The sequence below is a fragment of the Phocoena phocoena genome, chromosome 10, assembly GCF_963924675.1.
Source record: "Phocoena phocoena chromosome 10, mPhoPho1.1, whole genome shotgun sequence".
In the NCBI taxonomy this organism is placed as follows: Eukaryota; Metazoa; Chordata; class Mammalia; order Artiodactyla; family Phocoenidae; genus Phocoena; species Phocoena phocoena.
The window spans coordinates 11,528,005-11,543,909 of NC_089228.1; the positions used below are offsets into that span (position 1 = coordinate 11,528,005).

General features: G+C 43.8%; 1 protein-coding gene across 4 annotated transcripts in view; it reads right to left on the reverse strand.

Moving 5' to 3' along the window:
- ITPR1 (inositol 1,4,5-trisphosphate receptor type 1) overlaps positions 1–15,905 on the reverse strand; it is a 296,145-nt gene that overhangs the window by 134,699 nt on the left and 145,541 nt on the right. For all 4 annotated transcript variants that reach the window (XM_065886463.1, XM_065886459.1, XM_065886462.1 and 1 more), the window contains 9 exons: positions 15,264–15,425; positions 15,007–15,177; positions 14,436–14,501; positions 13,358–13,495; positions 9,575–9,700; positions 7,230–7,430; positions 5,352–5,603; positions 2,420–2,545; positions 302–430 (listed from right to left, as the gene is read on the reverse strand). In XM_065886463.1, coding sequence (XP_065742535.1) covers positions 302–430; positions 2,420–2,545; positions 5,352–5,603; positions 7,230–7,430; positions 9,575–9,700; positions 13,358–13,495; positions 14,436–14,501; positions 15,007–15,177; positions 15,264–15,425 — 1,371 coding nt within the window. The remainder of the gene's footprint in view (positions 1–301; positions 431–2,419; positions 2,546–5,351; positions 5,604–7,229; positions 7,431–9,574; positions 9,701–13,357; positions 13,496–14,435; positions 14,502–15,006; positions 15,178–15,263; positions 15,426–15,905) is intronic.

Below are 15,905 nucleotides of genomic sequence, written 5' to 3' on the forward strand. Positions count from 1 at the left end.
CTTCTCTTTCTAAGATTGGAGATAAGGAATCAGCAAGATTAAAGGGGGGAGGGAAGGAAGAAGGCATTTTAAGGAGAAAATCAACAACCAACAGAACCATCGGTACAGAAAATCATTCTCAGGTACTTGATTATCCAAGGGGTCCTGTAAAAACCACTCTTCACAAAGAGAAAAGCATCTGTAGCAACGCTTTGCAGAGTGGCTCATCTATAGCCGCTCAGGTCCCGAATCCGCACCAGCTCCTGCTGCCAAGTATCTACTGTGAATAGCCTGCATCTATCAATACATTTGTATTTCCTACCTGCAAAGTCGTACTCTGGTCTGAGAAGGGAGAGCTGAAGAACGTGGTAACGATGCTCATGACAATCTCGGTGACGTACCTCTCCAAAACTGAGTCTGCGTGTTTCCTGTCACTCGTGTTGTTACAGGCCTGGAGGACAAATGGACACTTGAGACATTATACCAAAACCTGCACACCCGTTGTAAAATTAAGAGATCTGTGACTATTCCTGCTAATTACCCTTAACAAAGGAAAAGGAAAAGCCTGCAAGTCAGTACTTCTCCCCTTAAGAGACAGCAATGATAAAAAAATAAATCATGGAAGAAGAGAAACAGATCAACTTGGATATCATGGTGTGGAATCACCGAACATGAAAATTGGTGTGGGACCTACAAGGCCATCGCTTCCCAATTCCTACCAACTTGCGGCAGATCTAAAACCCAAAAGGTGGTAAGAGGCATCATAACTACAATTGTCTACGTTGTCCCTAAAAGTAAACTGTTTAAGCCATTCATCCTCTCTAGGCCGTAGCTTCCTAAAGCATGTAATTAAGATCCTGAATCAAATGTTACCACTGAGGACCACTGTGCATGATATTCTCCAAACCTACAACACTCTTCCATTCAATCAAAATTCTGCTGATATGCAGGACTGTTGAAAATAGTGGGCTGTGACTCAGGATAATTGTATAAGTTTTCAGGTGAAGAGAGACTTCAGATTTCACCTGGACTCTACATAATTTCGCTGTGTAGAATAAGATTAGAGATTTATCAATAGAAGAACAGGTTTTAAAAATTCATTTTATTAAATCAAGTCTTATTACCAAATTCATTAGCCCTCTAATTTCAGATATAAAATTGTATATAATAAAAAATTATGAAGTAAGGGGTAAAAACAATCAAATTTTATTAGCTATCATGCTCTGAGCCCAGTGATGAGCAGTTTGTGGACACATCCAGAGAATGAAGGTGGCAACAGATTTCACAGCATTTTTGAACAATTTAAGGCAGGGGTCAGCCAAGTTAAGTGCTCCTGGCTGTTTTTATAAATAAAGTTTTATTGGAACCCAGCCATGCCCATCTGTTTACAGACTGCTATGGCTGCTCTCATGCTAGCAGGGCAGAGTTGTAGTTGTGACAGAGACCGCATGGCCCACAAAGCCAAACACGATTACCATCTGGACCTCCACAGAAAACTTGTCGGAGTCCTGATTTAAAGGGGCAAAGCAGGCCTGCCATTTCAAGCCTGAACCCCCAGATTTATGGGATTAAAAGACTAGGAAGAATTTGAGATAAAAATATATACATATTTAAATAATATATCAATATATATATATACCTGTGACACCAACACCAGGGTATTATTAAACATAGTCCTTCATTACAAGGAAAGTAACTTCTTTCAGGCTCCTTGTCTCACACTGGGAATTGTACAGTCAGGAGAAAATACCATATTCTAGCGTTCTCCAATGCACCTTTTTTTTTTCTTTTTAGCATCACAACGTTTCTGAAATTGGTATTCATCTCACAATCATTCTCTCAAGGACCAAATTACTTTCCCCCCACGTGCCCTCCCCCCGAACCCTACTACCACAAAACGCATATGAAATCCATAAAGCGCCTTGTGAGGTCGCAGTCCCATAGCTTTAGAACCAATATTAAGCTCAGCGCAAAACCAAACCAAGAGTACTGAAGCCCACCCCAAAGGCTGGGCCAGGAAAGCAATAGACAGAAAGTGACATGCTTTCCAGGATGCTGAACACCAGACTGTAGGAGATATCATAAATGCTCACACTTAAGAAGGTGTCCTTCGAGGAAAGACTTATTCTCAAAGAAACAAAAAGTGCATAAATTTGAGTTTAGTATGTCCCAGGTTATCATTCACAAATCAACCCATAAAGGATGAGATGAAAACCAGAAATAATCTACCTTACCTGAAGCTTGATGAGTAAAATCTATTCTCAGCTAGGAGTAAAAGGGTCAAGAGAAACAAGACGTGTGGAAAGACGAGAGCCAGGTGCCTCCTTGTGCCACAAATCGGCAAGGTGAAATTACGTGACTGCGTCCTTACGTCTGCACAGGGTGACCCAGACCCACACGTACCCCCTTACCCTGCCTCCTTAGCTCCAGAAAGACTCACCCTGCAGATGTCCACAAGGAAATTCTCAAACAATTTCCACATGTGATTACTGGTATAAATCTCCTTCATTTCCACCTCCGTATCCACATAGCAGTGATTCAGGAAGTTAATGTACGCAATTTTAACCTGGAAGAGAGAAACAGGCTTTTCTCAAAAACCAACTTAGTACATGCAGGATTGATTAGTTCCCTCATTTTAATAGTGACAAGGATGGACCATGATGGTCATTCCATTTTCCCCTGCACGCTTTAACTTCTATGATTTTTTGATATTCAAAATTCACTATTATAAAATTCAAAAACAAAGCTTTTGGAAGAGAATATGTTCATGACCTCAAGGTAAAGAATGGAACAAGGGCTTCCCTGGTGGCGCAGTGGTTGAGAGTCCACCTGCCGATGCAGGGGACACGGGTTCGTGCCCCGGTCTGGGAAGATCCCACATGCCGCGGAGCGGCTGGGCCCATGAGCCATGGCCGCTGAGCCTGCGCGTCCGGAGGCTGTGCCCCGCAACGGGAGAGGCCACAACAGTGAGAGGCTCGCGTACCGCAAGAAACAAACAAACAAAAAAAAGAATGGAACAGAAAACACTGATCAGAGAAGAGAAGATGGACACGTTTCACTACACTAAAATTAAGAATTTCTGGGACACCCATGGTGGGTCCAGTGGTTAACACTCCGTGCTTCCACTGCAGGGGGCATGGGTTCGATCCCTCATCAAGGAACTAAGAAAAAAAAAAAAAAAGAATATCTATAAAATGGCACTGTTACAAGAGTTAAATGACACGATTTGGAAGAAGCTGTTTGCAATGCATATCCCCACAGAGAATTCCTACAGATCTGTGCATATACAATGGCCACGCCAAAGGAAAAACAGGCAAAAAATCGGATCTGCTATTTACTTAAAGGAATATCAAATCTCAAAAACAACACATGGAAAGGGATTGAATCTCATTTAGGAATCAAGAGGATAGAAATTAAAACCACTATGAGATATCACTATACACCCACCAGATTGAAAACAAATATATACTAATAAAGGGTCTGATAATAGCAAGGGTTGGCAGGGTCTGGGAGCAACAAGAGCTCTGGGGGAGGGGTGGCCACTGGAGTAACTGCTGGAAACCACTTCACATTATCAAGTCAAAGGGAAGAAATGCACCTCGTATGACCCAGCACTTCTAAGTATACCCCCTGCAGAGATGTGCACACGTGTGGGCCAGGACACACGCACTGGTCCTAACAGCCAAAAAGCAAAAATAACCCAAATGAGCATCAACAGACGTACAGAAAATCATATTGTGGGACGATGACACAGAGCAACACTCCAAAGCAAAGGAAATGAATACAGGTGCGTATGTCAGGATGGATGAATCCTAACACCACACAGCGGAACAGGAAAAGGCACAAAATAGTGCATAAAGGAAGTTCAAAAGTGGGCAAAACTGAATTATACTGTTTAGGGATGTACAAAGAAATCTACGTAAGAGCCACGTCACAACTATGCCTCCATGAGGGAGCCCTCTGGGGGAGGTTGGGGACTGGAAAAGGACACAGGCGGGGAATGAGGCACATTTCCTGACCTGGGTGGTGGTTACACAGCCGCTATCTTTGTAATTATTCTTATACTGCACAAGTCACGTTTATGTACTCTTCTGTACTTAGGTTGTATTTCAAACAAAAATGGGCAAAACACAAGCTATTATACCTCACTTATGCATAATAAGAGAAATGCAAAGTACAACTATATCGAAATACCACATCCATATATCAGGGATATGAGAATCCAAATATTTGATAATATACTGTATAAACCATACTGTGAGAAAAATGTAGCATTTTATTTCCTTATTATTATTATTATCACATTATATAATAAGCTGGGTCAACATTCATGGAAGACAATTATGGTACATCTGTACAATGAAATTTTATACAACTATAAAAAAGGAATGTAGAATCTCTTTACGGACTGATATGAAAAAAAGAATGTACCTGGAATGTCACCTTTTGTGTTAAAAGGGGGGGGGGCGGAGAATAAAGTATATATATTTATAAATGTTTTTATGCAAAAGTCCGGAAGGATACACAAGAACCTAATAAATAATTTTCTGAGGGGTGTGGGGAACAGGTAAAGAAGATTTTTCATAGTTTACTCCTTTATGGTCTTTGCTATTTGAATTTTTCTAAATGTATTAACTTTTCCAAACATGAATCTAAAAACAGTGCATATATTTAATATATACTACATATGCTATATATATAAAAATGTATGTATATTTAGCTTAAAATATAAACTAAGAGTATATATTACAAAACATACAAAGATAAAATATATACTGTATGATCCATTTTTTGTTACTAGCTAATGTATATGAATAGGGAAACAGAAAGCTGGAAGAATTTACTTCAAAAACCTGAGAGGTATTTATTATGGGCAGTGAAATGGTAGATTACTTTCATTTTCTTATTGGTTACCTGTAGTTCCTGAATATTTTATAGTCGACATTCATTATTTTTGCAATACAAGTTTTTGTTTTAAAGAATACACTTCACAGAGTTAAGTTTTACATTGGTATGAACTGTATCTCAATGCACCGTTCTTCTCATTTCTGAGAGGTTCATTCAGGTCAATGCTCTTTGCTCAACACGTGGAATCATTCATTACACAGAGCTGAAGCCCTCCAGCAGTTTCCCATTCTTCTTCAAGGAGACAGACGGAAAAATTTACTCCCCCATCATTCCTCTCACCCAAAACCAATGCTCAAGAAGATGCTGTTTCAGCCAATGCAAATCTCACGACAAAATGAGCTGCAGGTGTCAAAACTGTGAGGTCCCACCTAGGTCAGCGGAAGACTCCCCTCCAGCCCCAGCCCCACACGCCACGAGGAGAGACATGAGCAGGGCCCACCCATCCTGGGGATAGAGTCGCTCACCTCAGGGATGCAGTCCTCGTGGGTCACCACGCGGACAATGTCATCCAGCGGGAGCAGGGAGTTGCACTTGATCTCCGTGTAGACGTTCTTGCCCTCTGTGCACACGGCCAAGAGCTCGACCAGGTGGATGTGGTACATGAGAGGGCTGTTCTCATCCATCCGGTCCCGTTCCGACCTCATCATCTGGATCAGAGTCTGGAAAGAGGCTCTGTCGTTGTAGAATACGAGGACATCCTCTCCTGCATTAACCAGCTATAATCAAAAGAACAAGACTTGCTTATAGCACAAGTTTGCAGGGATGGGGGAAGCATTAAACAAACAAATCTATTCACAAAGAAAGAGATGTTCTGTTAGCATTTACCTTCCAAAACCAGTAGCACCTGTACTACTGAACTCACCTAGATTTCATTCACTTATATTACTGAACAACTACAAATCTTCAGCATCATCATTTTCATCCACAGATATAAAAATATCACAACAGTCCTAAAAAACTATCAGGGGAAGAGAAAGTCTACATACCAGCATTCATGTATCTGGTAAAAATGTAGATTTCAACCTTGCACTTGTATTTCCAAACTAATAATTAGGCTATGATTTTTGTTTTTAAAAATGTTTCCATCTCCTTTTCATGCCTTATAAGTACTCTTCTTACAACTCTTTCACACGCTGCCTTATTTCTTCACAATCACAAATTATCCAATCCTAATTAAGATACGCCTTCCTTTCAACACTCAAAGAGTCAAGGCATTCCTATTCGTAACTTGCCTCCCGGGGACTGGGGCTTTTCATAACTCTACTTAAGAATTAATCGATTTCACCCCTGCATGAAATACAAAAGATCCAAAAAGGGCCGGCACAGAAGTCAAAATAAATATGGTCAATATTATTTACTTAATAATAACTAACCTTTATGAACTCTGATTATGTGCCAGATACCATGATTACTTACAACAGCAACTAGAGTAGCACAGCAGACTTCCAATAAATGGTAGCTATTATTGTCATCATTATCTGATTTAACCCGCCTATCAGCTCCTCAAGTGAATACCGCCATGCCTTCATTTACAGAAACCCACACTGAGTGTTTGAGAAGTCAAATAACACGTCCCAAATCACACAGCGAGGGACATGGTACAGCCAACATTTGCATCCCAGGTCGAGCCAACACTTTTAATGACACTACACCACCTTTCACTGAAATCATATATGTAGATAAGATTATAAACCCAAGTGTTAAGTGGATTTACTTGAGATTCCTTTTTTTTTTTTTTAAAAGGTGGAAGGATGGATGAAACCAAGCATATGCAGACGCCAAAGTTGCGGGAGTGACAGAGGACCTTCCTGGCCAGACAGCATACATGGGACACAGACGTCCCACAGAGAACCAAGGGGGACTTTGCCCCAATTCCACTGACCAGCTTCTCCTTGAGAATCATCAAGCAACAATTTTTCCAGCTAATTAATTTGGTGAATAATTTTTTTTTTAAAAAGTCATATAATCTACAAGACGGGATGCTCTGGCTCAAAAGGTTCTACCCACATTTAACCTCCATCCACTCTATTTTGGTTCAGTATTCCTGGGGGTGTTTTTCCCTCTCAGAAGAATCCAAGCCAATGATCCTTAAAATAAATAGAATTATTGCTACAAAATACTAGATCAGACTCTTGCCTGTATCTATAGCTTAAGCTCACAAACACATGATTACACACACTTATACACACACACACACACACACACACACACACACACACAATTACTTTCTGTCCCTTCCTATGGCTCCTGGACAGGGTGCCAGTTCATACTGATAAAATTAAACAATTTTTAAGCTCCTACAGAACACCAGAGGAAGATATATAGAAATCCATAGTTGTCACCTCAGCCATGACCATGTCCTGGCACTTTTTGATGAATTTCCCTTCGGCCTTGACAATCGTCTGCAAGAACTTGATGTACTGGACGTTTCGACCGTGAGTCTCAATGCAGTGAACAAAGTGCTGGACGACTCTCTCGTTGATCTCACTACACAGCTGGAAATTGTTCATGAAGATGTGCTGCATCGTGACCGCCTCCAGGATCTGGCACAAGAGTGGGGGCGGGGGCACAGGCACATGGTCAAAGGAAGGCCAGAGCAGAGGACCAAGTGAGAAAGAGAAGAGTCCACAACAAACACAGAGAGGGGGACATTTAACCCCGTGAAAGCACCTTTCTCCGTGCTCGCCTCTGTACCGTCTTTTTACTCAACTTTTTCAATAAACACACAGGGCACTAAACTAATCATTTGTTTTTTGCTGAATGAATTCCAGAGGGACCATCAGCACCCAGATCAAGAAATACAACAGGCTGCCTTTTTGGCCCACCCCCCAGTTTTACCACTATTTTGACTTGCACAACCATAGATTTGTTTTGCCTGTTCTTGAACCTCATGCATCCTCTTCTACCTGGCTTCTTTTGTTCAATGTTACTTTTGCACGTTGTCATCCATGCTGTTGCATGTATTACTAGTTTGTTCCTTGTCACCGCTATGTACGTTCCATTGCATGACTATACCACAATGTACTGATCTGTTCTATTGTTGACGGGCATCTGTGGGAGTATCTAAGTTTAAGAGTAAGTAGTTACACAATTCTTACGACAAATATGATGAACAGTATCGTATAGTGAACGAATAATGAACAGTGAACAGTGCCGCTCTGAACATTCTTCTCAATGTCTTCTGATAAACACAATGTATGCGTCTCTGTTGGCTTTATACCCAAGAGTCGAACTGTTGGGTTGCAGAGTTTAAATATGGTTGGCTTCGGAAGATACTTCCAAACAGCTTTGAAAGATGTTACCAGTTTACATTCTACATTACAGCTACCCTGTATCCTTCTCAACACTTAGTAATGTCAGTCTTTTCATTTTAGTCACATTTTGTTGCACACATCTTGCTTGATTTACATTTCTCTGATGACTAACCATGTTGAGGGCCTTGTCATATTTATTGGCCATCTGGATAACCTCTACTGTGGAGTGTCCCACTGTGAAATTTTTTGTCCATTTAAAAAAGTGGGCTGTGAATTTCCTTACGGACTCTCCTGAGTTTGATACCTATTCTGGGTACGAACTCGTTGCTGGACTCGTACGCTGTGTCTTCTCCCACTCTTCGGCTTGTCTTTGCTTACTTAATGGTGTCATTTGATGAACAGAAGTTCTTAATTTTAAAGAAGTCCAATTTATTGATATTTTCCTTAATGACTAGTGCTCTTGGCATACTGTGTGAAAAAACTTCCCTTTCCACAAGGTTATGAAGGTATTTTCATGTTCTCTTCTAGAAGCTTAATTTTCTACTTTTTACCCAGACTTACTGAGTTATTTTTATGACTAGTATGAGGCAGGGGGCTTTAACCTTTTCATTTTTTGCCTTTTCTTTTTCTTAACATGACAAAGAGGGAACATTACCCTACAACGCAGTAGTCCTCTTCCTGGAAAGCTCCGGCAGTACGGATGAGCGAGTGTTTCTGTGTGTTTCTGTGTGTGTACGTGAGGGTGTGTTCATGTACAAAGATGTTCTTTGCAGTACTGTTCTCAAGCCAAAATCAGACACTGCCTAACTGTCCGTTAATACAGGAACGGTCTAAAAAAAGTTACAGCCGTTCTACAGAATGCCATTTAGCCATGAAAATGAATGAGCAAAGTTTATATATTTTTCACTTGCAAAGACAGCCAAGATGTGTTAAGTGAAAAAAGCAAAACGCAAAACAATGGGTGGAATGTACCACCACCTTCTTTTTAAAAAAGCATATTACACATTTAATATATTTTTTAAAACAGATTTAACTAAAATGTAACATAATTATGTTTTACATGGATAGACGATGTTTTGTATAAACACAGAAAACCTGGCACATGACCTTAGGAGGTTGTGCCTGCACTGTGAGGATTAGCACTTGGCTATGACCGGAGTTTGATGTAATGAGAGCTGTTAGTAAGAAAAAATATCAGTCCATCTTACCTTCGCATCTACCACCTCTTCCCCCCTCCTTCTACCTTTTCTCCCCAAAGGATGGGGAGTATTTACATCCTCCTGAGTGTTGATCAAAATGTTCCCCGTTGGAATGAATGTTGCCTCATAACAAGTCCCAGCGGCCACAACAGCAAAAGAACAAGGTGTTCTTCTCGCTTCCTGCTTCCCCACCCGCCTCCCCACACAGATTTCCAGACAGGCCTCCAGTCTTACCCCTGGGTTGAGAAACAGGTTTATATGTTTGTGGAGCAAAGCCTGATTCTGCTGGTTGCCAGCACAGAAATTCTGCAGAAACTCGTGAGCCAGCCTCATTATCTCCTGCATCTTGGTGTCTTCGGCCTGTGTGGAGGGAGAGAGACAAAAAACAGGTTGAAAACAGGGCTATGCCTTTGACTAGAGAAGGTCGACAGGAGAAAGCACTGATCTCTAGGCCAGGAGGCCAGGTTCGATGACACCTCCATCCCCTCCGACTAATGTGGGGCTCTGGGGGTGTTTGCTGGGGGCGGGCTGTGTGAAAACATTGGGGGACTGCACTGCTGACCCTGCAAAGAAGCCAACAAGTTGTTTATACTTCATGGAGAAAAGTGAATTCTCTCCCACTAGCTTTGGGCAGAAATGAAATGATTTTATTGGGGGGAAAGGGCAATAGAGAGTGAAAGCTAAGAGGAAGTGTCTGGAATTCCACTGTCTAGCAACGGCTGCCATCTCTGAACCCCCTACTTCTGAAAATACGGACGGACAGCAGATGGGAGCCGACTTCCTCAATGGCCATAAACCCACATCTCCCCAGCTCTCGGGCACACATTTTTAAGTTGCCTTAACCTGTGGACACACTAACTTTTGGCAGTAGCTAACATGGCACAGTGGAAATCTCTTTAGATTCTAAGTTAGGGCACAGGAATCTGTCTTAACTCCTTTCCCTGTCACTTCAGGCACATTATTTAACCTAAGACTTAGTTTTCCTACCTATAAAATCAGGATAATATGTGTCTCAGGCATTTCACATGGTTGATTACGATTTTCTCATTTCATATATCAAAAACACACACTCGATAAGCAACAAGGATATATTGTACAGCACAGGGAAGTACAGCCATTATCGTATAATAACTTTTAATGGAGCAAAATCTATAAAGATAATAAATCCCTTTGCGGTACCCCTGAAACTAATATAATATTGTAAATCAACTATGCTTCAATTAAAAAAAATACACTCAGTATTTGTAAAGAGTTGGATGCCTATGACAAGACAATTATATAAAACCTCTTGCCACTCTGCCCAGTTCTAAACAAGCCACCATTTACAATAGTAAAAAGGCCCCAAATGGAAATCATCCCTCAGATTCAGAGAGCCCGCGTCATCTTCCTAAGTCATCGCACATACTTCGCCACATTTCAAGGGCCAGAAAGTGTAGCAGTTGGGAATGCAGGCCCTGAAACCAGGCTGCCTGGCCCTTATGCCAGGTCTACAACTTCCAAGCTGTGTGACCTTGGGCAGGTGACTTAACCTTTCAGTTTCCTCATCTGTAAAATGGAGCTAATAACACACACACACTTCCTACTGTGGTTACGACGATTAAATGAGAAAATTCATGTCAAGGGCTTAGACAGTAATGACTCAGTAAACGTTAGCTATTGGTACTGATCTAGAAAGGGTGTCAGCAAATTTTTTTTTTCTTAGCGGTCCAGATACGTACTTTAAAGCTTTATGGGTCGAAAAGCAAAACGGGGGCTTCCCTGGTGGCGCAGTGGTTGAGAGTCCGCCTGCCAATGCAGGGGACACGGGATCATGCCCCGGTCTGGGAAGATCCCACATGCCGCGGAGCGGCTGGGCCCGTGAGCCATGGCCGCTGAGCCTGCACGTCCGGAGACTGTACTCCGCGATGGGAGAGGCCACAACAGTGAGAGGCCCGCGTACAGCAAAAAAAAAAAAAAAAAAAAAAAAAAAACAAAAGCAAAACGGAAGGCATTACGCACGAACTTATATAACCCCTGAAAATTTAACTATTCAAAAACGTAGCAACCAGTCTTATCTCATATGCTGTATAAAAACAGGTGGTGGGCTGGAAGTGATCCATGTCTGCAGTTTGCCCACCCTGGTCTAGACAACAGCCCTGTGAGAAAACAGAAGACGTCTGCCGAGAACACTGACGGAAGGAATCCGAGCTGTCAGTGAGACAATCGAACAAAGCAGGAGATCTAAAAGGACACTGTTAGCAAGTCTCAGAACAGAACGGGTATTAGATTTGCCTCCCATTTACAGAGAGAGGGGCAAAGCTTCTAGCTCTAAGAAACAAGAGGGTTTTGGACAGACAGACACCGCAGCAACCTTGAACCACTCTGCATTCTTCCTCTTCTTCAGCTAAGAAAAGAATCTGCTGGTGCACAAGCTAACTGAAAAGCTTCTGGCCTTCGAAGCAGACTTCTACAGGGCAAGCAAGCAAACTCATCAAGACATAACAAGAGGTTAGCTGTTGGTAGGAACCCCTCCACTGTTCTCACACACTGGGATGACTGTACCCATCCAGAAACCAGACAAATTACACGCACACACACACATACATACACAATCTTCTGCCTTTGAGCCACCAACTCCAACCGAAACTGGTTCCTACAGTCGATTCAACACTGCTCTGAAAATGAACGTCTCTCATCAGGGAAACGTTATTATGAGGCAAAGCCGAGGCCAGCAAACTCCCTCCTCACATTCTTTACACAGAGGGAGGGAAATCCACCTGCTCTTTCTAGTCCAAACGTCAGCCACATTCGGATGACACCCACACCTGTCTACATTAATTCCAAGGTAGTTAAGTACCTGACCTACTGGAGGGATTAAACTTGTGCTTTACTGGCGGCTGGTGAAAGGCCTGACGCATCTGATTCACACAGGCGCCATGACTGAGGAAGAAGCCTTGGCAGGGAACTTCCTAAAGTGCAGGGCAGTAGGTAAAGGTGTGTTACCTACAAAGGTGAGGTACAGGTAAGGTGGAAGGCACAGAGGTCCAAGGCCCGGGCTCCACAGGTGAGCGGGGCTGATTCTGCGAGGTGCAGCTGGGCCTTCCAGGCAAGTTACTAGACCTCCCTGGCCTCAGTTTTCTCACTTAAAATGGGGCTTCTAATAGTACCACCTATCTCATCTGGGTGTCCTGAGGGTTAAATGAGCAAATGACGTAAAGGCCTCGGCACAGTGCCTGGCACCCTGCAAGCACTAGGCAGTGAACCTTCTTCAGGCGACTCTTCACTAGCGAGTCTCTGGGAGCCACTGGCAAACTCAAGAGACCGGCGTCTATGGCTTTGGACTCTTAACCTCCCCAAGCCTCAGTCTCTTCATCTATCACGTGGCAACACCGAGATCACCATACTGGGTTTTAGAAGCTTGAATGAATGCTTCTGAAAGCGCCCTGTCAGGCCACACGGATGCAAATGTTATCCTCCTTCCCTCAATCCCATCGCTAGCAATGCCAAACGCTAACATGAAAAATGGGAGACGCAGGGTAACGGCTAGCAACAGACCAGCAGACTTAGAGCCAAGCAGTATCTGATAGATCCAGCTCAACCAGCTGCCAGCATATGAGTGAGGACCTTGAGTGGGCGAGTCCCACGTCCCCACGTGCATTTAGTAACTTGTGTGCTTACATGCCTGAGTAACACTGCAGACGAAACTGTACAGCACAAGCCCACGTGCACAGACAGCTCTGTCATCAGACCTTTGTGTTCAGACCAAGCTGCCCCCGTCCAGCATGGTATGGGAGTAAGGAGAGAATACACAGACTGCTCCTTCTTTATAGAATCGTCCAAGTGGAGGGAGGTTATGGGTGGTTTCGCTTCCTTGTCAGGATGCTCTGTTTGTTTCATATCAATTACCGAAGACGGCTTTATAGTGACAATCGTCACATCAGCTTCATTTCTTCACTGACCGCTCCCAAGTGCGAAGTGTTTGGGGAAACCCAGGAACCCGCCCCCCATGGAGCGGCAGCCGTAGATGTGGATGCCCACCTTCTCGTAGGGGATCTGCAGCAGCTCCAGCACCACGGCATGGGCACCCATGTTCCGGAGCAGGCGTTGCTGCTGCTTCCGGCTCTTCCTCACAGAGGCGCCCTCTTGGACACAGAGTTTGCTGAGTCGAATCAAAATCTGGTACAAAGAAAGAATCAAAGTTTCTCCTCTGACCCCCATCTCAGTTCCGAGGACCTAACCTACTGACTACAGTTCATGATACCTCACTGTATACTTGGAATTTGCTAAGGGAGTAGATCTTAAGCGTTCTTACCGCCCCCCCTACTGGCTCCCCCCAAAAACCTAACTATGTGAGTGATGGATGTTTAATTAACTTGACTGGGGTAATCTTTTCACAGTGCATATGTATATTAAATCATCACTTTGTCAAGTATATTATAATTTTGTCAACTATACCTCAAAGTTGGAAAAAAAATTTTTTAAGAAAAAAGAAATCAATCTCAGAAAACTAGGAAGTGTAGTTGGAAAAAAGACTGCAGGGGGCGGTGTGGACAGGAAGGCAAAAGGATCAAAATATATTAAGAACATAAAACGAGGGAAACTCCTCTAACTTGTAGTATCCCTATTGATTGTATTAAACCAAATCCACATACGGCTAAGAACAAGTCTTCCAGAATAACCAATGGATTACGGCTCCATCAGCAAGTGGGATGGTTTCAGATCTCCTAAAATGATGGCTCAGCATCATTGCCAAGGACTTGGGAAGAATTTGCTCTAGGGTAAAAAACACCAAGCGCCAACCTCCCAACTTTGAACTAGCCTGTGCAAAGATTCCTAAAGAGACATGGTTCTCATTGGTGGGTACTACGTGCCAGCCGCTGAGATTAAGTCCTTGACAATTTCACCACTTAACTCTTCCTTCAACTGTAAACCTTCAGAAGTATAGGTGCTGGAGGCACCTATACAAGGTGAGGAGACTGAAGACACACAAATAATAAGTGGCAGAGCTGGATCTGAACCAAGACCTGACACTAAAACCCATGCACTTCACCTCAGAGGTTCACTTTCTCCCTGTTACACTTTCCATGAAGGGAAAAGCTCAAGATGGGGCACTTACCTCTTTGACCACCCTGTAGTTGTAGCTACTGGTGCTCTCATGCTTCTGGGACTTGTTATTCCCCTCCTAGGAACCAAGATGAACATGAGTGCAGTTTGTACAACTCTTAGGTTCCTGTCTGTTTGCATTAGCATCACAATTTAGGAAAGAACAGGGGTTTTGCAGCGTTTTCCAGCTGTCATGCTGGGTTTGTGCCTGTCATTCACTTGCTCACAACTCAGCTCCCCTCTGATGGGAGAGGATGCACATTATTGCACTGATGGGGGAGAAGATGATGGTCCAGGCATGGCTGGAGAACAGGTTCTTTCCCAGGTGCGTCTGTAAGGGACACCTGGAGCTAGTTCACTCAAAGTCTGTTCTACATGGGCCAAGGTGGCACGAGAGATGACGCTGAACTTGTATTTGTAGCTCACTTACTGGAAGAATGGCTGTCACCCTGTTAGCAAGCAGACCTCTTGAGAATCAAGCCCATCCTATAATCTGCATTTTTATCTAAAACCAGAGGAGGACGTGTACTTGTTCTGAGGACCCCATCCATCTCCTCCTGCAGCGTAACTTGTGTGTCACCCACCTCTGTTTTCTTATGTTCGTTTTCACCAGATGCACCGTCCATGGCCTCGTCGGGGCCCTGCCCTTTGTACACCCAAAGCTCTGACTTCTCCACGATGGATCGCAGTTGGTCCAAGTCTTGTTTGATCTGTTTGTAGTTGTCGACATCTTGGCTGGTAACAAGCAGTTGAACCTGAACGAGTGCAATTCATTAGTGACTCACAACAGACTCTCAGACACAATGCCAACAACACACACACACACAGCAACCCGACCTACCTGTTTGAAGGCCTGCAGGACCTCCTGCCTCTGACTGAAGTGCCGAAAGAGGAGCTGCAGGGCCCCTGACACCAGGGGTGGGTAGTCGTGCATTGTCAAATGCAGCAGGACCCGGAGGAAGGTTCTGCCGCCGTGGTCGTCCAGGTCCAGTGGCGTGTTCTCCTCACTGAGGGGAAAGGCCAAATGAGCCAAGACGCCCTCTCCCGTGCCTTTGGGCCCAGACACACCTCACCTAGTGAGATTCCTAACTCTGTATCCCCCCTCAGCCGACCTGGCTTTTCATTGCCTCATTTAACAACACACAACCTTATTTGCTCTTCAAATATATTCTGAGGTGAGGGGGCAGTCAAGCTGTCCCAACTGGGGACTTCCCTGGTGGCGCAGTGGTTAAGAATCCGCCTGCCAATGCAGGGGACACGGGTTCGATCCTTGGACTGGGAAGATCCCACATGCCACGGAGCAACTAAGCCCGTGCGCCACAACTACTGAGCCTGCGCTCTAGAGCCCGCGAGCCACAGCTACTGAGCCAGTGTGCCACAACTACTGAAGCCAGCGCGCCTGGAGCCCGTGCTCCGCAACAAGAGAAGCCACCGCTATGAGAAGCCCGCACACCGCAACGAAGAGTAGTCCCCGCTCGCCGCA